Source organism: Mandrillus leucophaeus, unplaced genomic scaffold (assembly GCF_000951045.1).
Source record: "Mandrillus leucophaeus isolate KB7577 unplaced genomic scaffold, Mleu.le_1.0 Scaffold114, whole genome shotgun sequence".
NCBI lineage: Eukaryota > Metazoa > Chordata > Mammalia > Primates > Cercopithecidae > Mandrillus > Mandrillus leucophaeus.
Genome location: NW_012099654.1, coordinates 885,344 through 911,012, shown reverse-complemented (window position 1 = coordinate 911,012; position 25,669 = coordinate 885,344). Strand labels below are relative to the sequence as shown.

Genomic DNA, 25,669 nt, shown 5'->3' with positions numbered 1-25,669 from the left:
TCTCAGTTTTTAAAATTGCTGCAAGTCAAAAAAAAAAAAGACTGGGTGCGGTGGCTCACACCTCCTATAATGCCAGCACTTTGGGAGGCTGAGGCGGGTGGATCACTTGAGGTCAGGAGTTCGAGACCATCCTGGCCAACATAGTGAAACCCTGGCTCTACGAAAAATTCAAAAATTAGCTGGGGTGGTGGCACGTGCCTATAATCCCAGATACTTGGGAGGTTGAGGCAGGAGAATCGCTTGAACCCAGGAGGTCAAGGTTGCAGTGAGGTAAGATTGCACCAGGCACTCCAGTCTGGGAGACAGAGTTAGACTCTGTCTCAAAGAAAAAATAAAAATAAAAAAATAAACTAACTGCAAGTCTCCAAAGCAAAATTTAATTGCTTACCTAAATTAAGTCATCATTTGAAACTTCAAAACGTTATATAAACCCACTCTGTCTTTTTTTCTTTTTTTTTTTTTTTTTGCTGGGGGAAGTTGGGGTGGGATAGGAGGTATATGTATATATTTTTTTCTACCAACTCAATTTAGTCTCTCTTCATTGCATACTTTACACTACACAGGTCATGAAATAAATCCATCAGCATTCTCAGTAACTAGCCTGTGATAAATATGCCTGGCACCAATGCAATGTATTTAAGCCCTTTCCACAGCTTTTTCTTTGTGCACATCTGCAGGCTTTCCATGCACATCTGCATACAGAATCCACAACCATGATCTGCATTATAATTAATGTAGCAGCACATCCGACCAGGTCCACAGAGTGTTGATGTATAACCGGTTTTGAGATCTGCAGGGAACTAAGGATGCCCTGGGGAGAAAGTGAGGCTAATTTCAGATCAGGCACTGGACAAGCTGTAAGTGGTAAGACACTTGTTCTTCTGAAACAGCTATGACATCGCTGGAGGCAAATCTTAGTGTGCATGTATGTCTGTGTGTTGCATACACATCCATTTACTTGAAGTCGTAGTTTCTTTCCTCTTGCACTCCTTACCACATCCCTCATATACCCACTCTAAATGACCAAGCCACAGCCCAAACATTTACATACAGATATATTAAAACCTAAGTAAAAAGCCTTCTTTGGCTACCACTGATGGAAAATCACTGAAGCATGGATTCTAGTAGTGGTGTAGAGCAAGCACAGAAATATTAGACCTAAACTACACACCCCTCTTATTCCATTCCCTTGGTAGTTAAGACTTTCTTCTTCTTCCCCATCCTGTCCCATTAAAAATGTTTTTACATTAAAATCTAGATAGAAATCTCAGGACTAGGCCAAGTTCCTACTTACGTGCATTTCTTCAAAGGTCTTCAGGGACACTCATTGTCCACTTTCATTGTTCTATTCCACAGCTAAAGCACAGAATGGGGTCCCATGAAACTCAGCAAGAAGCAGGGCAACTTTATTCTATATCTTTTTAGCCTAGAATGCTGTGAGTCAGCACTGTCCAATAAAGTTTTTTGCAATGATATCCAATATAATAGCCACAAGCCACATGTGAGTTTTGAGCACTTAAAATGTGGCTATTGTGACTCAAGGAAGAGAACTATTGATTTTATCTAACTTAAATTTAAATAGCCACATGGTGCTGGTGGCTACCATATTCGACAACGTTGTAGTAAGTGAAAGACTTTTATTTGTTGTGTTTTCACTTAGAAGACTTGTTATATACAAAACATTCTTTAAAATAATTTTCTGTCTCTGTCATCTACACACACACACACACACACACACAGGGAGAGATACATTAAATCTTAATAGTGCTCAACTCTAGTAGAGCATCTATAGAATCAGACATTCAAATACATTTTGAGTGAATAAATATGCTTATATTTAACAATTTTTAAAATAAACAAGTAGTATTTAAAAATCAGAGAAAGTTATAAACAAATATCATAGTCATTAAAACTATGCATTTAAAGATATATACCGATATAGAAAATAAACAGAAGCAAAATACAAAACCAAATACAAAATGCCATCTATGTTTTTGGTCATAAGTACTAAAAAATTAGGTAGGTATGTGTCAAAGGATTGAAAGGGAACATAACCCATGAAAATTACCAGATGGAGCAACAGGTTATAAATGGATTTTGAACATTCGTATATAAGCAAAGTTTCAGAAAAAATAAACAAAGGTTGAAAGGCAATGCAATTTAAAGGACTGAATGTAGGAATAGTCTCATAAAACTTGAATGTTGGAAGCAAATAACTACCCATACGAGTGGCAACTCGAGGGCTGAGGATATGGAGGCTGAAAGAATTCCAGTCGTGGGCTGCAGAGGGAGATGTAACGAGAACTGAGAAATCGATGACTTAAGAAAGAAAAGGGGAAAAGAAAGCTTGTAAGTGAGCATAAGAGAGCTAATGAGAAATAATGTTAATAGTCAGTCAGTAAAAGACTTAACGTTGTTCCAAGGCCATTGACTGAGTGGCCAGAAAGGCTCAACATTGCTTTCCAGATGTGACCCATTCCTGAGGTTAGCATCAATCATATTTAATGTCCCTGGACAGGTGAAGCAATTGAAACAATGGTTCTCAAACTATAAAATAGGATTCCTAAGCCCCATTCCCAGAGCCTGAGAAATACTGATTTAAAAGAATAACTTGCTCTAAATTCTGGTATAGGAAAAAGGGTATGAACACTCTGATGCTCTTTATGGATAAAATCTGTCTTCTATTTAATAAAGATGACTAAACAAGTTTTTGGTTTTTTTTTTTTTTTTGGGAGATGGAGTCTCTCTTTGTTGCCCAGACTGGAGTGCAGTGGTGCGATCTCAGCTCATTGCAACCTACGCCTCCTGAGTTCAAGTGATTCTCCTGCCTCAGCCTCCCAAGCAGCTGTGATTACAGGTACACACCACCATGCCTGGCTGATTTTTGTATTTTTAGTAGAGCTGGGGTTTCACCATGTTGGCCAGGCTGGTCTTGAGCTCCTGATCTCAAGTGATTCACCTGCCTCGGCCTCCTGAAGTGATGGGATTACAGGCTTGAGCCACCACACCCAGCCTAAACAAGTTTTTTGATGACTTGGGGGAACTTTAGTGCCTATGACCATAGCCCCTTATTGTTTCACAGAATTTAATAAAGAAGGGGGACCGGAAAAGCTGTCTTTAAACATGTGAGGACCTGTCAAGCAATAAAGGTTGAAGACTTGCTTTGTGGGACGTCAAGGATAAGCCAGAAGGGGGATGATTTCAGTGTGATATAAGGACGTTTTAGAAGAAATGGGATCCCATAGAAGGTGGTGGGCATCCAGTCCGTAAGCTATGATAAATGACAATTTGGTCTATATTTTGCGTGAAGAATTTAACCAGCAACAGTAAGATTACGTGACCAGTAACCTCCCTTTCTACACCTTGATACAGCCTACCTGACACTAGTAGAATTTACTACTGTTACAAAATAGAACTCAAAGTTCATTTGGAAGTATTTTATTTTACATATAACTGCTTCATGGTAATTGCTTCTTGGTGATTATATAAGCAGCTCATATCAATATGATTTTTACTTTTACATGGAAAATCATTTGATTCCTCTCTCTCACTTTTCTGGTACCTAAAGTTAAAGTCGATATTGCATTTCCCTCACACCATTCCAGGATCATTTCTTCAACAAATAATTTTTGCCATCTAATAAGCATCAGGTACCATGCATTCAGGCCAGAAAAATAGCTAAAGTCATCATCAATACACACAAATTAAGAAACAAAAGTCCTGAATCTCCCCATACTCAGGTTTCATTTTCTCAACCCATCCCTGTGTTCCAGGGCAGACTTTCCCGTATTACACCCCTGGAAACCCCCCAATTTTCCCTCTTACCCTCACCTCCATTATCTGAGAGGTACTTGAGCAACATGTCCAGCTGCTGCTTCTCCCCAGACCAGACCCCAAGTCCAGGTGTCTCTGATGCAGTGGAGATTGGGGGCCAGGAGGATGAGGACTACCTGTCTAGAGGGAACAACAGGATTACCATAGGGAAAGAAGAAGAAAACTCAGGGCAGGATATTACACAGTAAGAATGAACTCTGGGAAGTTTAAAGCAGAGGACTAGAGCTAGGAAAGGAAAAGGGGTGTTTTGTTTTGTTTTGTTTTTAACAAGGGTTAGGAAGTCCTACTGCCAGGAAACAGAGGTGACTCGAGCCCAGGGCTTGGCATAGAAGTCAGCAATGCCAAAAGGTGCCTCTGTATACTCAGCAGCTGTGAGGCAATCAATCCCTCGGGGAACCTGTAGGCTATCACTCTAGTAAAGATGATGTTTAAAGAGGGGACCCCAGGGGAAAGAGGAAATGACTACTGGTACTTTTTTTCTTATCTTATTGTGAAATATGTCCAGGAAATAAGCATATATAATATACAGTGTAAAGAATAAGAAAACAAACACCTGTGTTTCCATCTCCCAAAGAAAGAATATTTTCTTCACCCCTTTTGCTGCAGCTCCTTGAGCATTCCCAAACAATTGAAGTAGATTCCTCTCAGGTGCGGTGTAATTTCCTTAAACTGCAGAATGCCCCTGTGCAACCTCTATGCACAACATCACCCTTACTTGCCTCCTACTGCTTAGAAGTTCTTTTAATGAATTAAGATAAAAACATTCTTTCTATACTAAAATTAAAGACTTTAAAATAGAAAGTTAGCATATTGCTGTAAGTCTGTTTAGTCAAAATGTAAATGATCCCAGCTAATTTCCTGTTTTAATAGGGGAAAAGAATTTGAAAGATAAGGTCCTATGACCCTGAAAATATTGGGGGATGCAGAAAGCTGAAGGCTCAACAAAAACTTCACATACCTCACCAGTTTCCCCTGGACTTGAACAATTAGCTTTCATGCGTACATAAAGAGAGGTTGGGAGCAGAGCTACTTCCTGGTCTGTGTACCTGCGCTCACCTGAGCAGCCACTAGGCTGCCCATTCTTTTCATTCTCCCGTGTGGTCACAAACACCTGGCATTGCCCTGGCAACGAAATAAATATGCTGGAACTGCCCCCTCAGGCTTCTAAGTCGTTGGCCATTTGTTCCACTAAGTTTACACAAGAAACTGGTACTATCTGAACCAAATTAATCCAACCAAAATTCACTGAGTGCTTCCTGTATGAATATATGTCTAGGTTGTCTGTTTTCTAATTTCTCCCTTTCAGTTAGATGGTATACAAACCCCATGGCACTAATTGTTTAAGGATAGGAATGAAGATTCTTTTGCACAGCCACATTTGTCTATAAGAAGTTATATCCTTGCATGTTCCACTCTTTCTTTCCTACACTGGAAAACAATTCCTACACAGTCCCAGTCCCTTCCCCAGGTCCTATCACAAGGAGGCTAATGATGTTGTCAGTGGCAGCAACTCTTCAGCAGAGCATTGATATTATGAGCTTACCTTTTCACCACCTTAACACAATGCTGACTTGACTCAGAATCAGAGCCCCTGTCTCCAGATTAAAAAAAAAAAAAAAAAAAGGGACAATGCCTTAAAAAGAAACAAATTAGACAAAGACCAGTCCAGGCATTTGATTAGGTTTAAACTGAGTTACCCCACATTAGTCAACAATGTTGAGTTAATCATTACTAGAAATGGTCAGCAATAGGAAATAACTTCAGATATTAGATGAGGAAATGGAAGTGCACAACTGCTAAGTGACTGAACTAAAAACACAGGTAATGGCCGACCAAGGACTATATGTTTTCCAAACCATGCATTTCTTCTGGGTCCCCAAATATAGCAGAGTCATGACTGGACAAGGATTGTTTTCTATAACTAAAAAACAAACAATCTAGCTCCCTGAGAAGCAACACTCTCCTAACCTGAACCCAAAACAACCCCTATCAGAAGCTCAAGGTCTTCCTCTGGAGTTCTTCTGCCTAAGGAGAAAATTCTCATCATCACTCTTCAAATCTAAAATGGCTTATGACATACAACCAGTTCTCAAAGAAACCACTAGGTTTAAAATGAAAATGAAGCTCTTAAGTCTTCCAACAGGGAAATCTAAGATAGCTGGTTTCCTGGCAAGTGTGTGCTCCTCCCTCCATTGTGGGAGACAATCCAGTCACTGGAGTTTCTAAAAGTGGCATATTAACTCTTCCAAGATAACAGGGCATCATTCACTAAATTGCCTTTTCGAAGACATTACATGGTACCCCAGTTCTTTGGAAAAGGTAATTAGCTTCCCATGGGTGACTAGTTTACTACAAGTGAGCACTGTGTTCATCAGAGGACAAGGATGATCTCTTTTTGTGGGAATAAAAACATTATCTTGCTTGTCAGGAGTGATTTATTTTTTACCTTAATAATGATGTAAGCCCTTTACGATACGTATTTCTAATTGGTAACTACTCCACTATGATAATAGATCAGAGCAAGTGCAATAAGCTGGGAGCTTTAACACCAACATATCTGACCTAAATTCAACTCTATAAGCATCTGTTGAGCACCTAATATGTGTCAGAGTCTATGCTAGATATTGGGGAATTACATTGCTCAAATGTATCCATTTGGGATATAATATCAGTGATACTAAAACTCTATCAGATCATGAATGGCTATTAAAGTGAGTCTGGCAAGTGGTCCACCATGTTTTGCCTTGGTCATTAGAGATTTGAATCTGGTTAATGGCTCCACATTTAAGAGGCTAGTGGAGAATTTAGTAAGGATATATATAAACACAAGGATCTGAAAATAAGAGCCACAAGGGAAGATCAAAATGATTCCAACAGAATAAAACAAAAGTGGAGAATAAAATCCTAAAGGGTGACCTTCTTATCCTGTAAGACCCAGTTCCTCCAGGAAGCCTGGCCAGGAATTCTACCCACAGCGATCTCCTGCTTCTCTGAGTTTCCATTGCATGTGAGATATAGATCAGAGTACTTAGCACTTGATCAATCCATTATAAATTGACTTATATTATTTTCTTTTTAAAATATATTTGTCTTATCTCTCCAATTATATGATAAGCTCCTTGAAAAGCCTGGATGTTATATATTTCTCTGGTACCCTTACCTACATGCTTTGCCAACAAGCACACACAAAAAAAAATTGTTGACTTATATGTAAGTAGGAAAAACATGTTAAATGAGGAAACTAAGAGTGTTTATTACCGAGAAAATAAGATTATGGCAGTGATATGTTCCATTCACTGGCTATTCATGTTTTACACATTTGCCAGTCCTCTTGCAATTAGGGGAAGCCTTGTAATAATTTCTCAGATACTGGACCATGAGTAGAAGTTTCTGGACCAAAGCATAAAGAACCAGTTTAAACTTCCAGTTTGTTCTTCCTCCCACAAAGACCACGGAAACTCCATAATGGGGTGATTAAGTCACAACATGAAACCTGCTTGGATCACTGGGTCACCACATGAAGAACAGCTCTCCTAGAGATTTGCTTTACTCACAGTGACATTTGTGTGAGCAAGAAAAAAAAAAAAAATTCCTGGTTGTGTTAAGCCAGAGAGATGAATTATATCTGGTACCATAGCATAGCCTAGGGGTATTACACTGACTGATATTAATAAAAGAAGACTAAAAAGAAAACTCATTTCAGTAGTAAGAACTGTGACAGAAAGTGCTTCCTGAGGTAAGACTATAGAAGAAAGAACTAAGAGACAAAAGACAGACTAGGCTCACTGAAAGGAAGGAGGCTGGCAGGCCAATAAAAGACATCTACCTTGCATTCAAACAGAGCCTGCAAGTCTGCTTGGTGAGAAATAAAACTGGGACAACTGTAGTCAAGAAATTTGAATGAGATGATTTCAAGGTCCCTTCAAATTCTAAGATTTTATGATCTATGTTTGGCAATGGATTCTTAATATGTGGAGGCCAGAAAAAGGACATGCAGTTTATGCTGACTTGTAATTCTTTTAATAATATACAGAAGCAACATCAAAGTATCTCCCTATAAAATCTTGCAGGGTCAGACAAGAAAAGCACCAAAAGACCCAAGGATCCTCTCCTGTCCATCTACAATGACACCCCTTTCAAAGTACTCCTAGGGCTATTTCACAAGTTTCTTGCCATCTCAGCTCAGAGCTTGTGTCACAAGGAGATGACTTCATTGATAAAGATTTCTCACAGGATTAAGAGCCTTCTCGGTGGCTGAACTATCTTGAATTAACTTCTGGAAAGAGGGTGAGGTTCCGTAGGACGAGAGTGTTTCTATACTCTTGAAACCATGTGTTATTTTGATGCAGTTATCATGTCCTATCAAAGTATCCCTTGTTTAAATTACAAGGGTGGACTGTTAAATTTCTAAGTAAAGATATTTAGTTTTATTCCCTGAAAATATTTTAACAGTAAGGGAAATGTCTATATGTTACATACACAATGGTAATGCTTAATGACCCGAAAACGTAACTTAAAGAGTGATCTCTGCCACTTACTAGGGATGTGACCTTTGGCAAGTTACTTAGCCTTCGTGACTCTCAATTTCTTCCTCTATACAACAAGGGTTAAAATATCTACTTCATAATGGTGCCATGATTTAAATGAGATAATGAGCTGTGTCAACTAAAAAATGGAGTTCAAATGTAAGGTACTGGAGGTAAAGTAATGAAATAACACCCTCTAAAAATGTTATTTTTGAAATCAATGTTGGAGTACCTAAGCATTAAGAGAATAGACTAAGATAATTAATAAAGCACGAGTAGCAAAAAGAGAGACCGGTTCAGCTTCATTTAACTCATTCAGAATTGCACAATCAGCAAATCTAAAAAGAACTTATTTTAATTTCAGTATATCTGTTTTGTTTTATAATTTAATATTTTTATTTTTAATTTCATAAAAATCACATATAATCTTTTCCGTGTTAAAGAGCATCTATAGTTCTTAATCTGACTTTGAGTTTATCTTTAATAGATTCAATAAAGACTAGGAACAAAAGTATATAAAGCCTTAGGACAGTTCAGTGAAAGATGCAAAGAACATATACTCTATATATCATGTGGGTTAATTATATATTTCCTGGTAATTGTGAATTACTTCAACACAGAACTGAGAGGGATTGTGGCAGCGTGAGCAACTGCAACAAGTCTATCTCCAATCAAATGGGTCTGAAGATGGAAACTGAGATATATTGGATATTTGATCACGTGGATGGAAGATGCAGCTTAACAGTAATAACAACTAATTATGCCTGCTTAAAGACAAACAACTCATGAGCATGGGACGCAGAAGGCTGAGGGTGTGAACTGCGGTCTCCATGCCATCACTTGTATGGCATGTATGCCATCATCAAAATCAAAAGATGGCCCTATGTGTAGCTCATACCCAAAACTCCTTAATAGCACGTTATAGTAAGTCTTCTAAATCCATGCCTTGTTTTGATAGTGTACACATCAGAAAAAGCCAAAGGCATTGTTCTGTGTCTCTCTGTAATGGCCACATGCTAAATCGGCCATGGTTCCTATACCAAAAGTTCTGTACTGAGGAGACTTAGCAGAAAGCCAGGCAGGGGGTGCCCCCCTTTGTTGCAGCTTTCATTTTTAAAATAAGTCATAATTTCTGCATTGGATACGAAGATGGGTTTACAGCTATTAGCCATCATATTAATAATTTAGAAAATACATGCCCAATCACTTATGTTCTTTCAATTCCCTATGAACACAGCTGCAACCCACATTAGAAGTGAGGGTGAATGGATATTTTTCAGATGAGATATTTGGGCTGAATTATTAGGGTAGCCTGTACTACAAAATTACTAATAAACATTGCTTCTGGCTCAATTTAGCCTGAACTCAGTGAACCTAGCCAGTGGTGACAAATCAAAAACTCCAAAATGCCCAGTGAATGAATCTAACTAATCAAGGAACCCTGTAGGAAGTAGATGCCAGGATTAATGAGCCAGTGGTTTCACTATGCCATGCTGTTATTTCTTCACATAAATGCCCTCAGATGAGATTATCTTTATGTCATGAAAAGGAGAAAAGGAAGGTTACATTATTTCAACTGACAGGTTAACTACTGCCATTACTAGAATACACATATTTGTGGGTTAAGTTTTTTCTTTATCCTACAAATTTAAATGTAAGGTCCACAATATAAATAAAAAACACATTTTCATTTTTGGGAAAAGCTGTCATTGGGGGCACCAAACATAAATTGTCCCAAAGTTAGAATTTCCTCTGTATTTCCTCTGCATGTCTATATGCACATCTACCTTGATTTACCCAAATTGCTCTGCATGCTGTTCTGTATTCAGGATCTAACCTCATCTTCAGCAGGTTGCATTCCCATATCATATTTTTTCCACCATCAACAAAAGGTAAGCTCAGTGCCACATCATTACTATACCATCACTTGTATGGCATGCATGATATTTAGTACCAATACTGAGGAAAAAATAAAGATACAAGGATGAACTTGTATATTAAAATAAATCAATCATATGGTTACATCATAATGGATTGTTTCCAGCTAGCATGTAGTGACAGTATTCAATACCAAATAGGCTACTCAGTAAAAAGTACAATTATTAGAGGCAGGACATCGAGCACGTTGTACTTACCTACTTTGTGTTCTGATACTATTCAACATTATTGTCTTTATTCTCTTATTAAATTCACTTAATTATTATTAGATCTTTAACAATTTTGAGTCAGAATTACTGTTAATGATGAGTAAAAAAATAATATGAAGCATTATTCTGTTGTTAGATTTTTCTCCCTCAAAAAGCAGAAATCTTTCAGGCTTGTGACTGAGGTTCTTATTCTCCTCTTTTTATCTTTGCTAAACTGTCAACCTTAACAATTTAGGCCAGCTTGCCTTCCCTTAACCTAATGGCATATATGACTTTAAAATGTTCAGGATTCTTAATACAAAAATCTATTGCTATAGAAACAAATATTAGCCCAGAGTCAGGTCAAGTGAAAAACTCTACACTTTTATTATAATATTGATAAATAACCACTACATTATGAAATATAAGTATCTTTGAAAGCATCTATCACTTGAGTTGATTTGCAACTTTTCATCAGTGTTCTGAGTTGGCCCATTTTTTTCCAACGAAAGATCCCATTTCCCTTGCCTTTGAGAAATACAATTTTTAAAGATTCCATTTAGCATCCTTTATTGCATTCCTACATCATAAAGTTATGCTTTATAGCAGCATAAAAAGCTGTAAAATTAGCATCCTTGTAAACAACGTTCCATGAGCACTGGCAAAGCAATCTGTAATTTGTGCTGATCTCTTAAATGTAACTTGAGATTACAGTAACCACGATTTCAATTTTTTTAAAAAAAGAGCACTAACATAAAACAAGCGAGCATATGATGAAATGTAAAAACAAGGAAAAGTATTTTTCATCAACTCATATTTTAGAATGTTGGTGGTTGTGTACTGCTAAATTCTTGGAAGAGTTCTCAAATACAGAAATGTTCCATTCTTGTATGAAATTCAAAATAAGCATGTTTTCTCTTCTTTAATATTGTAATGTTGTACTAAAAATAGTCTTTAGGAAAGTGTGTAACTTTAGGAAAGTGTGTGTAATATTCTGTGAACCCACCCACCAATTTACCTCTAATTAAAATTCCTAAGGTAACATGAACAGATTTACTTTATCATTAAAAATCAGAGCTTTTTGTTCTCATCTCTGAGGAGACTCCATTGTGTTCTTAGTTGAGTAACGATTACAACAGCTCCTCAAATTCACATGTAGCCCAGCTGTATTGTATTTCAGCACGAGGGTGTTTTTTAGGGTTTACGCTCTGAGGCAACCAAATGAGAAGTCTTCCCGTGGGAAAAGGGGTGTCCTCTCAATGCCTATAATGACCATTAAATTTCAAACCACAAGATTGATTTCGGTTAGCCTTCCCAAGGAAGCCTGTGATATCGATTTGCCTCCAAGTTTAAAACACATTGCAACCTCACCCTCGGCCGACCCGACCGAAGAAACAGCATTTTTTTCCTACTCCTTTGGGGCTGTCCCCTGAGCACGTGGCTGAGGTCGAGGTTAGCTGGCAGCCAGCAGGGACCCTGAGGAAACCAGAGCAGCCCTGGGGTTGGGGGAGCCCTGGTAGGCGCGGGTCGTCCTGGACACGCCTCTTCGGGAGAAGCGCGTTTGCCCCTTACTTGTGAGGCCCCGGGTATCTGAAGCGGAGCCCGGGTCTGGGGAAGTGAAGGGGCGCCGTTGCCTTAGGGAAAGCCCCAAGGAGGCCTAGGCCGCGGGGGAGGCAAGAGCCGCGGCCTCGCTTCCACTGCGTACCTGGGGCCGGACGCGGCTGGGGCGGCGCCGGAGAGCAGAGCTCCAGGCTCGGAAAGCCGAGGGTGCCAATTGTGGTCCCCTCGCACCCACCGCCTCCCCATCACGCGCACGCAGCCCGCGAGGGGCGCCCTCCGCGCCACTGCCCCAGGGACACCGTTCATCCGAGAAACTCTCGCGCCCTGCGTTTCGCGCCGGCAGCGACGCTCGGAGCCCCACCTGGGCTTCGGAAACCTGGGTTGGCCCGGAAGACTCGGGAGGCTCAGAGCTCGCGTGGGGCGCTAGCGGCGCCCCAACACGCCGCCAGCGTGCCGCCCCGTCGCGGAGACCTCACCGTGCAGCCCAGAAACCGAACCTAAGCCCAGTGCAGGGCGAAGGGCCCACGCGTTCCGGACGCCGGGACCCAGCCAACTGCAGCGAATATAACCATTCCCAAGACTGGCCCCTCCCCTCCCCCCAGGAGAACCCTCCCGCCGTTCAAGGTCACACCAAAACCCGTGATTCTCTGTATCACATACTGAAAATGATTTTATTTTATCCATTTACATTTAACTTGATATAAACTTGTCCGGAAAAGTCAAATAATATGCTTTATATTAGCTCAAACATTTATTAAGAAAACCGAATTCCATAAATAAGCACAGACATTAAGTTAAAACATATCACAAATTGACCAGTATGTAACAAGAATGCTTTATCTACACAAAACATCCTATTTCACATGTTTGTTCATTCTTAGAAAGCGCTTCTGTTCTCTGGGTTTGGACTTGACCAGCACATGCAGAAAGAGCTGATTGTGTTTCTCTGTACAAAGTTGCAGGGTTGTAGATGTCCGAGTGCCCCCATCGGCGGCCAGCAGGTGGCCGAGGGGCACGAGGGACGACAGGACCACCACAAAACAACCAAGGGCACAGAGCAGCGAGAAGAGAGAAACGGAAAAGGAAGCAAACAAACCCCAGTCCTGAAGGATCCAGAAAAGAGATGTGGCTTTTGCTTTTACAAAAGAAAATTTTGCTTACACGTTTATTTTATTCTTCCTTATAAAGACTTATCAAAATGGGTCAGATCACTTCTTCCTCATCACATGACTGCTTTAGTCTACTCCAGCCACCCAATCCACTGTCACGTTACTCCTGAGAAGCCTTCCCTTCTACACCCTCACACAGTTGTGCTTAAGAAAATAAAAATAAGATAAAATAAAAATAAAAGCGTTCTCTTGCAAGCCAAGAGAGGGCTGCACGGATGTGACTGGGTGGACTGGGCAAGGGTAGGGTAGTGGGAGAGGAAAGAAAGACAGGATCTCGGAAAGTACAAGGATAAATCAAATTATATCAGTTGGGCCCTCAGATGAGGCGGTTGGTAGCAGATGCTTGTCCTCCTTTAAGACAAAAATCCCTAACATTGTGCTGTCCCTTGAACACGTCCGTGTGTGACCTAGGTGCACCGTGTCTATGCGCGCGCGCGTGTAGCGTCTGAGCGTGAGCGAGAGTGCGAGTGTGTGTGTTTCTGCCCACAAACCAGTCCATTGGTGTCTGATTTCAGATCCTGAGTCGACTCCCTGGTACGTAAAATGGCGGGAAGGATGGTTTTTGCCGGGCGCGGGAGGAGGGGCGCGAAGTGTGGGGAAAGACTGGACCAGAGGGGAGGCGGCGGGCGAGGGGGGTCGTAGGCGTCGCGTCGAAGGTGTGGGTGGGAACGCCGCCAGTCAGAAGGCCGGGAGGAGGGCGCGAGCACGGCTAGCGCGAGAGGGGAGGCCGGGGTGGCGGGAAGGGTGGGCTGAGGCGCTGGAGACTGGGCCGGGGGCGCAGCTGGGTGGGAAGGGAAGAGGGGCGGCCGGGAGACGGGGGACCGCGGGCGAGCGAAATCAGGTGGAGGGGAGGCCTCGCGGGCTGGGGCTTGGGTTGAGCCCGAGCGAATGGAGGAGAGAGGCGAGGACAAAACGAGACGGGGTGGAGGCCGGGGCGGGACGGGGCAGGGCGCCGGGGTCCGGGCGCGCGCCGGATGGGCCTCGGGGCGGCCCCGGGGGTGGTGCTGGGGGCGGAGCGGGCCGGGGCGCGGCTGCATTAAGTGAAGCTCATAGAGACTGTGTGCTCTAGCGCCTTGCGGCGGAGGGAGGCGATGCTCGTGCCCCGCCACACGTCGCTGCTGTCCGGGGAGCTGCAGAGCTGGGGCGAACCGGAGACGTTGCTGGGGCCGGGGAGGGAGGCGGGCACCATGCCGGGGAAGGCGGGCTGGTAGAGGTGCGACTGCAGCCCCGCGCCGTTGGAACCCGCCAGACTGTTGGACAGGCCCATGGAGTTGGGCGGCGGCCCGGCTGCCAGGCTGCACTGGGACAGCGACTGCGCCATGGCCTGCTGCCTGCCCAGCGCCGGCGGCAGAGGCAGCTGTGACACGCCCGGCATGGCGGCCGCCGCCCAGCGGGTGTCGTTGGCGTGGAAAGAGCACAGGCTGTCGCCCATGGCGGCGGCAGCGGCGGCGGCAGCCGACGGGAACTGAGGCAGGCCTGGCGTGGGGAGCAGTGTGCCGGGCGCGCGGAACACGTTGGTCGTCTTCTTGCGCTTCTTCCACTTGGCGCGCCGGTTCTGGAACCAGACCTGGAGCGGGCGGGGCGGGAGACAGACAGGGCGCTATTAACCGGCCCGGCAGCTGGGGAGTTGGGGCTTAAGCCCCAGAAACCCGCCTCGGATACAGCCGCTCTGCCCCGGGAGGAACAAGTGCCACCGGCCCGACAAGCCCCCATACCCAGTCGGAGACTGTGGCTCCCCACCAACTCCTGCCAGCTGGCGCCCCCTGCACCCACCAAGCGTGGAGTCCCGCGCGCCTGAGAGCTCGTGCCCCAGAGCGTTTACGCACTGTGCAAACACACCAAACGTGTGCAGTCTTCACCACGCCCCTGCACATTCTGTGCATTGCACAGATTCACAGGTCCGCAATCAGGCATGTGTCAAAGCTCGACCCACAGGTGTACAAATGAAGATAAACATGTGTACCCATGTGGCTTAATAGCATGCCTTATAACACTGATGGGCTATAGGATTTTCAGAAACGCTGGAAATTTGGAAATTGATGACGGGCCGTGGATGACATAGTCAGTTTCAAAATCGAAAGACAAAGGAAAACCCCTAACGCCACGGCTGACAGAGCGGAGAGGTTAATACAGTGATCTGCGTGGGAAAGTGCGCGCCACTGAGCTACAGTGTTGTTTGGGTCGCCACCATGACTTCCGATTCCTCCCATACTGCTTGGTGCTACTGCCACAACTCTCCGTGCCTCATTCCCAAACCACTATATGGACACCCTTTTCTGGGCTGTACGAGTGTGCTGGAACAAGTTACCGCAGCTCACTGAGTCCCTGGAGCCTTCAAGCCTGTTTTTTTTTGTGTGTTTTGTTTGTTTGTTTGTTTTTCTGTTTTTTTGAGACGGAGTCTCGCTCTGTAGCCCAGGCTGGAGTGCAGTGGCGCGATCTTGGCTCACTGCAACCTCCGCTTCCCGGGTCCCGGCTCAAGCAATTCTCCTGCCTCGGCCTCCCGAGTAGCTAGGATTACAGGAACGCGCCACCATGCCCAGATAATTTTTGTACTTTTAGTGAAGACGGGGTTTCACCATGTTGGCCAGGCTGGTCTTGAACTCCTGACCTCGTGATCCACCCACCTCGACGTCCCAAAGTGCTAGGATTACAGGCGTGAGCCACCACGCCCAGCCAAGTCTATTCCTTTCACGAATTTACTAAGGGTCCCAAGTAATAAGGCCTCCAATTCCCTCAAGTCGCCCCCATTTCATCTATAAACTAAAAACAAATTTTCGGACCAATACGAATTAAAGGATGTCACATTTCACCACGAGATGTATGAATCAAATTTAATTTTGCTCAGACAAACCCAAACGTCCTTTTTCAGGGAAATGAGTTTGATAAAATATACTCCAAATGAAAACGGCCTTCCTATTCTTTTTTTTTTTTTAAACAGTAGCCCAGGAGTTACAGACCCTGCCAGGCTAATTTGCCTAGGCTTGTCAAGCCCTCTATCACAGAAGAAGAGTTCTGCCTGAAAGATACCACATAAGCTGCCAATCCAAGATAACTCCCATCTCCCCCTATTTGAATGTGATCTTTTTAAATGACAATAACAATAATAATAATAATTATTATCATTATTATTTGCCAGCAAGCCTGCTTGGAAGACTTGCAGTTTAAAATCTAGTCATCTGGAGTTTACTCTGCCTAAATATAAATGATGTGGGACACGACTCAGGTACTGAGTTTCCTCTTAGAATTTGGCCAACGCAATTTGACCACCATATCCGTGGAAAAAAACGTTGTGCATCCGTTAATCTAACCTATTTAGTGTTTACTCTGCAAGCTAAAGTATCAGGGGTATGGACATACCTGCCCTCAGTCTCGGTGAGCCAGTAATGTTCAGCGGTGTGTTCATGCCCAGGCAAGCGTAGACGTACTCTACGCTTACCAGTGTGAATGGTGTTGCCATCTAGAATACTCCCCCAACTTGGGGCCGGCCCTCGCCTTTCTACCGTGCCTGCGCCGTCGCCTACCACTTTCTTCCTGTGATTTCTACCCCATTTTGCAGATTGCTGCGTATCCCAGTGTCGGCGATGGGTACACAGGTCTCGTCTCTTCCCAGTTGCAGCCCCTGAGCTGGTGGCACAACGGATTAATGAGGCAGCAGGGCTCTAGATGGTGAACGGGATCAATGAGACGCAATTGAGCTGTTAGCGGTCTTAGGCGGAGAGCAACTCTCAGGAGGAAAGGAAGGCACAGCAAGAAGACCTAAGGCCGCAAGTCGCTGTGCAGCACCCACCCAAGGCTGGACTCGGGGACGGTGTCTGTGACTAAACAGTTCCCATACCTTACACGCCGCACCCGGATTATGTTTTGAAAGGTGTGTTATAAAAATCAAGACCGGTTCCTAACAACCTGCAAGTGCCAGGGAATCCCAAAATGTTTGTTTGAGGGGAGGGAGTGTGAGGGAAGGAGCAGAAAAAAGAAAGAGGGGGAGGGATAGCCCAGTAGAATTTCAATAGAAAATGCGACTACCAGAATGGTTTCTGAATCTAGGATCTGCTCAGGCACAGGCGGAAAAGAACAGCTGTTAAAGAACTAAATATTATAGAAATAATCGAAAAATCGTGCTCAATTATGTTTGAGGGTTAGTAGTCAAATGATGGCTACAAATTTTTTTATGTTTCATGGCTTACTGGGACTGGGAAAAAAATCTGCATGGGGTCTGAGCACCTCCGTTCCAAGCTACGATGCATATGTTTTTTAAATGTGAATGTTTCCACTTGAAAACTAGAGCATGACGGATTAAAATGCAGGCAAAACCTAAGGGAGATTTTTAGAATGCACAGATGACAACTCCAGGAAATATATTAACCACAGCCACGGGCCAACTTTGTACTCAGTTTGAAATGCAGCTCTTCTTGGAAAATGCTTAATACAACAGTGAGAATCTAATGGAGGTTGGAATCTAAAAATCCACTTTCATGATATCTGCTGTTACAGTAATATAGACATACTGTAAATGTATTTTAAAATATATAGCCCGTTTAATTCCCCAACTATAAATGACTGAGAAATAGAAAAAAGAGGGAGAGAAAGAGAGAATATTACTTTTCCCCCCCTTGAAGCAAATGCTTTATGAAGATCTCATTGGAATCCAGCAAATGATTAATGTGAAGATTTTGGAGGAAATCTGGGGAGCTGTATTAAAGCCTAGATCTCAGGTTCATTTCGATCAGCCAGCCGTGAACTCTGGGCCGAATTCATTACACTTTAATAGTGCTGGGAGAGGAAGAAAATGCAATTTCTCATTCCATTAGAAAACTAGAAAATACTCTCAGCTTGTCCCCCTATTAAGATGTGGCAGGTGACAGGGCCATTCTGGGGGACACGGTCAATGGAATTACAGCACATTATTTTTGTTCGTATAAAATATTGAAAGGCAAGCCTGACTGTGCAGAAGTTATTTCACTGATTTGGTTTTTATGTAAATAAAATATTGAAAGTTAATTAATCCATGCTAGAGACTAATGATTATGCTTATTATATTGCATTTGATCACATAATTTGCATGATTCTCACATTGCTGCTTAATAAGCCATTCCAGGTTATAAATAATTCTGAAATTGGTTTCTAATAATGGCATGCTATAAAAGGAATGGTTTTATTACACTAGCCAGAAAAGAGGAGCGATATCAGACATGGAATTGGCCTCCATGTGAGTAGAGATGCTTTAATAAATACTTAAAAGTGTGACATATACCAAATAAAGATAAAAATAAGTATATTGGATAATTTAGTCTAGAATCAAAAAGCATCTTTAAAAATATACAGTTGCAATGAATTAAATGTTTAGATAATTTTTAATCAGCGCAGTGGCCTACATACTGAAAAGAATGTGTGGCAATCTGTTAACTATAAAGAAAACTATGAAGTACTGATCATATAAGAACATAAACCAATTACTATTTAATTTGAATTTGGTCAAGGAGCAATGGTACAGTGAATAGTGAAGTAAATACATTTTCCATAAATTATTTTTGCATTACATTACATAATGTTAATCATTTTGAAAAGTTAATTAAGAAGGTTATGTTGATCTGATTACTTTTTAAACTATGGAACATTATTTTTAAAAATATTGAAATTGCCATTCTATTAAATTGTGTTTATCAGCAGGCTCAAGCTATTATCTTTGCTTGAACATTATGCTGGAACAATTAGAGTACTTTGTCTCTTTCTTCTTGCACATTCTTTTGTGTACTTTTTGAAAATAACTATTTCTGTTACATAGTTTATATTTCATTTCATTTACAACTTTTTCTGTTAAAAGAAGAACTGTCATTAACCTTTGGAAGACCTAATAAAGTTTAATAGACCTCGTTTTCTTTTTTCATAAAATCAGTTGTTCAATTATATTTTATTTGTGATTCTAAGTTCTATTTTAATTTAAACTAATTGCCAGTATGTCTAGGTTAAGACACAGCATTTTCCCCTTTAAAACAAGAATTAATAGATAGTATTTCTCTTAAGAGACAAAACCCCCAAATTTATGAATTTCTAACTTGCGAGATTGAACCTACAAGCAAGCACTGTCATCAGTGTTGATGGAAGTATTGAAATTGTATATTTATGTAAAGGTTCAAACTCAACTTCAGATATTTTCTAAAAGGTGAAAAATAAAAATTTTGAAGAGCATTACTAATACATGTTTACAGTTACGCAATTAGTACTCTTTCAGTGTGTAATTTTAAAAGACCATGGTCTAGGCCTTTCACTAGCAAAAACCACCCAGACTTATATTGAATAAAAATGCTAATTATTATGTTAATCAATATTACTTTATTAATTTGACCATTTTAAATCCCCAATGATATTCATTTGCTATTAGAGCAGAAGCATGCGCTATTTTTTCCGTTTAGACTGTCTTTAAAATGCCGAATTGAGACAGAAATATTCAACGCTGTGATTGCGGACGTTCTCATCGCTTACTTCTTAGATCATATGTAAAGTAACTAAGATCTTAAAGTTAATTTTATAAAAGTAGGTAGCACTGGTTTAACAAATTGACCAGGTTGATGACACCCAGGATATCGTACAGAAAATACCACCGTCCAAGACGGCAAAGGAAGATTTTTCAGCACCCTGGATAGCTCAAGGGTAAGTACCGGCACTTTGAATTTCACCTCCAGGCACCTGTCCATAAAATATTTGATATGTTGTCTTCATTCTTTCAAAAAGACAGAAAAAAAAATCTGGGTTTCACTAGGCTTATATTTTATTCCCCAGTTTTCAGAAAAGTTATAGGTGTGATTTTCTAGGTTATATATAATTTACAGCTTGGAGAGCGGTTGGAGGAGAATAAGGGGTCAGCAACGATTTCCTCTACTACCTGTCAGCCTTTCCCGTTTTGAATGCCCCTTCTTCAGACAGGATATCCACAGCAGAAAGCCTTCATTCCCCCTCCCCCACCCCAGCTTCCTTAGAGGACTCCAAAACAAAACAGGGCTCACCGGCTGTGTGGCTCACCCAGCGCACTGGTAGACTACGAAAGTTCAAACCCCTTGCAAACATCAAAGCTAGGAATATTTCGCCTGAGTGCAGAGGGAGGGTGATACCTAATAAAGCCACGCCGTGAAACCTGGGTGTAGCACTTTTTAAAAAGGCGCCCATTCACCTTATTTGGTCTTTTCTCTTGTTCTCTGTATAATTGTTGCATTCCTCCTTTCATCCAAACGCTTAACGCAAACTCATTAGGGGGTAATACTTGTCAATAACGCGAGCAGGAGTTGAGGGGCTCGCTAGGCTGGGCCGCCCAGGGGGCGCTGAGGTTGCCCTCTCAGGCGGAGGAGGCGAACCCTGTAGCCCAACAACGGGGGGCTTCGATTTTGAGGAGCTTCTTCCGGGATGTCGCTATACCGGCCGGAGACAGGGGCCTTGAGTGTCCATTGGGGGATGGCGATGGGGACCAGTTTCCGGGTAGAGGAGGAGATAACTCGACACAGGAACGCACAGGCAGCCTGAACGCAGCCCAGGATCTCGACAGGGGAAGGGAAGACCCTGCTCCCTTTACCCAAATCCTCCCGCCCCGTCCTTGCCTTCTGTCCCAGAGCCCAAGCCCCGCGTACCTGTACACGGGACTCGGTCAGCCCGATACGCAGTGCCAGCTCCTCACGCATAAAGATGTCGGGGTAGTGAGTCTTGGCGAAGCTCCTCTCCAACTCGTTGAGCTGTGCGGGGGTGAAGCGCGTCCGGTGGCGCTTCTGCTTCTGTTGTCCCTGCTGCTGGCCGGCTTGGCTGGGGTTCGGGCCGCCCTGGGGCCCGGGCTGCTTGTCCGGGTCTTTGGCGCTCACCGCCAGCGAGGCCGGAGTAGAGCCCACTGTGGTGATGTCCTCCCCGGGCAGCAGAGTGGCTCCCTCCACTGGGTCAGAGTTGGGCGCCAGGTCCCCCGGATGGCCCCCGGGGTCGGAGCCCCCCACACCCAGTCTACACTTCACCGCCTCCCGGTGGCCCAGAAGCTCGGCGGCATCTTTCATACCTGAGGAGGCAAGGGGATCGCGGTCACTACTTTCTTGGAGATGCCAGGAGGGGCTGTTTTCCCCGCGCAGCCTTCCTTCAACCCGTCCTCTGCCCCCTCTGCACCCACGCTTGCCCTAAGGAAGAAATTCCCAGGGTACTCCGCTGGATTCCCCAGAATTTGGACAGCCGGGTTGGAATAACATATCCCGGCCCCTTGCCCTTTCCGCAGCCGGCTCCCGGAGTAAACAGCGCAAGCTTTCGTCTGTCCCACAATAAAACACTTCCAGTCCGGGCAATGAAACATGTCTCTGAATCCCTTCCATAAACCGTACCCCCGGCGCCCCAGGAAATCGAGAGCAAATGTTTGAACACAGGGGTGCGCGGGACAGAAAGAAAATTAATTCCTCGGTTGCTTCGGCACCTGCGCTTCGGCAGCCTGACGAACTCTACCTCCGGCCCTCAGCCGATTCCCTCTTACTTTCGGAAGATGAATAAGCCTTCAAGCTTTCCACCCCCCGAAATCAACCCAAATCAGCTCCGCCTCCCCCTCAAATCAGAGAAAGTGTTTGGAAAATGGAATCACATCCATCACCAAAGATTCCCAATCCGGAAACCCAGAGCCCAGCAACCCAGATAGCATTAAGGAAGCTCGAGTGAACTCTATGGACAACCGTGAATTAAACTTTAGAGATTTCAACTTTTCTTTCCAGAGAAATAAAAGCCGCATTCCTCACAGCCATTGGCAACGCCGAATCCCTTGCAGAAGCTGGGGGTGGGGGGATGACTGTGAGTTTGAATTTAGCGTCTCTCCTTCTCAACCAGCACACTTAGCAAATCCGCCTTGATGGCAGCAGCTTCTCCTTTATGCCAGATTTTTTACAAATTACACCACACTTACAAAAGGAGGAGAGAAGAAGGTAGTGGGGAGAGAGAAACGGGGGCGGCGGAAGGAGAAAGAAATCCCAAATCAAAACAAACAGGAGAGAAAAAAAGAGAGAAACACCTCCTAACAAATTATCACGGGGTATATCGCCTTTCAAAAAAAAAAAAAAAAGGTGGGGGAGGGGTGAAGAGAAAAATAAGAAAAACAAAAAGTAACAACATTCCCCAACTCCTTTCTTGGATCTACATATTCCATAGATTTTTTTTTTAAGGCAATGTTAAATCAAATTAAACTTTAATGCAGCACAATTACTTTTAAAGAAATTAGTCCATTTAGGTCGCATTAAGGTAAAATAAGGAACAAATTGACAATTTCCTGCCCCGGCTTCTCCTGGCTGCCCGGGCGAGAGGCGCGCACTCACCTAGCCTGGCGTCCAGGAGGTCGGCGTGAGACAGCATCGCGCACCGCTCCAGGGCGAAAGCTGTTCCCCCCCAAATTTTAGCGGCTTTAAGTTATTTAAAATAGATATAAGCTATAAGCTATACGATATAGATATATATAGATCACCTAAATGAAAGAAAATTCGGTTTGTGGTTAAAAAGGGGGCTTCTTGCATTATAATGTCCTTTAGAGAGACGGGGAGGTGCTTAACAGTTGAATGAACCCGTGAGCAGCTCGGCGAGGGGACCAATCAGGAGGGCAGCCTGCAAATGTCAGCGCCCGGAGAGTCCCCCACTCCGCCCGCCCGCCTGCGCCCGCCTGAAGGAGGCGGCGGCGGCAGCCCTGGCAGCTCCAGCCCGGAGCAGGAGCTAAAGCAGCGTCAGCCGCCTCTGCCTCGCCCTGAGCTTCTGGGCCCGGCTCCCTCTAGTTCTTCCCTGCGATTTTCTCCAGGCTCCCCTTTCCTTCCGTTTGGCCTGCCCCGCGCGCTTCAAAGGCGTAGCTCTGTGCCTCTGAGCTAGCATCTTCCTAGGGCAAGGGCAGAGCAGGGGCCAGAGCGGGCCGTGACCCTAGCGTGACCTGAGAGTCGCCCCGACCTGCGCGCTCTGGGCCTGCCGCTCATACTAGCCCTCCAGCCCAGGACGCGACGAGGACACACCGCGGCCTTCAGACAGCGCCTGGACTTCGCCGTGGCTCAGCAGGCCTGCGCCTAGGGTCCACGCGCCCTGGCTGTGCCCAGGGGCCTATACGAACCCCAACCCCACTGTGGGCCTAGAGGGCAAAGAGGAGTCGGCTTCCCTGGCACCGACAGCGCCTGCTGTCGGCTTCGGGGATCCTCGCAGAGTGTGGGTTCCAGCGCCCTGCACCCTTCTCACCGGGCTTCTTCCCTGATGCCGCTCTTCCGCTTGGCCCACGCCCGTATCCTCGCCCCTAACTCGCTCTTTTGGTCAAAGTTTCTAAGTTCAGCTCGGCTCCCAACTCCACTTAAGGCTGTAAATAAAGTTAAATGCTCTTTATTTTCCTCTTGAATATGTTAAACTACTTGAACAATTTAAAGTGCTTTGCACAAGTGAAGCGAACCATTTCTAATGTTCTGATTTTTCAGAGCCAGCCAACAACAAAGTTTAGATTAGTAATATATTTCTAACCAGAGTAATTTTCAAGATCATTAGGCATTTATGTAATTAGTGCCAAATCTATAAGCTTTTATTACGATTATTAGAGTAAAATCAGTATAAATTTGTACTAATTTACTACTGTTTAGACTTGGCTGTCAAGCCTAGAGGTTCTTATTGTAAATGATAACTGAGGAAATTAAGTGCAAAATTCTGTACCGTTTCTGATCTGCTCCTAAACAATCCGTTTCAATTGTATTTGTAGCAGAACATAATGCCCTTTTAAAGTTATTTGACTTGTATTTTTATTTGCAACACAAGAAAAATGCCCTCTACCCAGTCACAATGAAAACTGATATTTACTACTCCCAACTTGATTAACATTGATTTTTAATTCGAGAGTGATGCAATTAAGATTATTCATTTAGTGCAAATAAACCTTCCACAAAAGGGTGGCCCTATGAAGTCTGTTTTAAACAATACTGAGCAAATGGCTTTTTTTGTTCGCCGTCCAATTGACTTACACAAAACATTGAAAACGCTGGCTGAGAGCAGATGCGAGAGGAATTGTGTGTGTGCATGTGTGTGTGTGTGTGTCCTCAGCTGTATGTGTGACAGAGACCGAGCAAGGAGACAAAGGAGGCGGCAAAGCGCACTCTGGGGCAGTTTTGTTTCCTCCTTCCCTCCTGCAGCCCGTTGGCCTCCTCCCGTGCACACACACGTGCGCGCGCGCACATATGCACACACGTGTGAATGCAGGGTATTGGCCACACCAGTTTCTTCTGAGCTGCGGAGACCGCTTCCCCGGAAGCTCTGGGCCCGACTGGGCTTCAGCGGCCGCTGCAGCTGCTACCAACGCGGCCTATGTGGGGCTGGGCGCCGGAGCCGTTGACTCAGGCTCGTGGCGTGTCTGGGAGCCGCTAGGGTTGGTTTTTGGCAAGCGGTCGCAGCCCTTTTTGAGAAACGCTTTGCCTGGGAGGAGAATTCTGAGACCTAAAGCAAACAAAGTCTCCCCAATAAAAGCTTCCTTTGCCACCTCACAAAACCTCAAATCTAGAAGCTAGAGCGCTGGGCGCGCACAGCAAAAGGAGGCCGGACAGCAGCCGAGTGCTGGGCGGCGTGCGCTCAGAACGGTGCTCAGGAGTACGCACCGGCCTGTCCACGTCCAGGGACTCGCAGGAGGTTTCTGTCCACCTGGGTGGGGATTGCAGGGTGTCCACACCGGAACGCAGGGGGCAGAAGTGGGGGGAAAGTGGCTAAGGAAGAGACAGGGAGGCCTGGCCCCAGAACCCTGCTCACATAAATAGGCAGGTCGGCCTGGTCCGCACGACTTGGCTCCACACCCTGTCTGGAGGGAGGGAGAAGAGGCCGCGACCTGGGAAGACAAGGATAAGGGCGCGGGGCCGTGCGTATCCACGTGCGTGAACACAAGCACTAGTGTCCCCATCCCACAGTCGCCCCCGGAACGGCGCCGGCTGTGCAGCGTCCTCCCACACGCACTCGCTCGTATATTCTGTTTTGTTGTATCTTTCAGGTCGATAAATAAATGTGTAATAGTTAATGTGAAGACACATCAGAGTAATAACAATGGGACGAAATCAAAGGATTATCCATCTCTGTTAGTAACCGCTGAATAACAATGTTGCGGCGTGATTGATAGCCCGCTTCATTTTATGACTTTTCTATTGGTCTTGATTTTTATAGCAGTATAAACAAACTAAATCATTTCTTCCAAGACTTCAGAGCATAAGCATCTCGGGGGGGGGGGAGGGGAAGGAAAAAGGAAAGGGGAGAAAAAAAAAAGAAAGGGAAATTTGAGAGTGGGAGGAGGGCAGTGTGGGGCGTCGAAGCCGGGAGGGCGCAGGCTGGAGTTGGAGCCCGGTGCCGGTGGACAGCAGGCAGGGCGAGGAAAACCACAATGGTTTGGATGTAAAAAGCTCGCTCCTGCACCCGGTTCCCTCTCGGCAGCTCGTTTTGGCCATGTCTGAATCCACCTGGGTAGCGCCTGAGA

General features: G+C 44.3%; 1 protein-coding gene across 1 annotated transcript; it reads right to left on the bottom strand.

Moving 5' to 3' along the window:
• Positions 1-12,689: 12,689 nt before the first annotated feature.
• Positions 12,690-22,711, bottom strand: OTP (orthopedia homeobox). Its single transcript, XM_011996252.1, has 3 exons — positions 22,527-22,711; positions 20,832-21,241; positions 12,690-14,782 (listed from the first exon to the last, which is right to left on the bottom strand). The coding sequence occupies exons 1-3, from the start codon at positions 22,561-22,563 to the stop codon at positions 14,252-14,254; spliced, it is 978 nt and encodes a 325-aa protein (XP_011851642.1). The 5' UTR covers positions 22,564-22,711; the 3' UTR covers positions 12,690-14,251.
• Positions 22,712-25,669: the final 2,958 nt, after the last annotated feature.

Coding starts and splice junctions, on each gene's coding strand:
- OTP (XM_011996252.1), bottom strand. CDS start 22,563: ATGCTGTCTCACGCCGACCTCCTGGACGCCAGGCTAG. Junction 21,242..22,526: donor CCTCCTGGACGCCAGGCTAG/GTGAGTGCGCGC, acceptor TTGCCTCCTCAG/GTATGAAAGATGCCGCCGAG. Junction 14,783..20,831: donor TGACCGAGTCCCGTGTACAG/GTACGCGGGGCT, acceptor CGCCCGCTCCAG/GTCTGGTTCCAGAACCGGCG.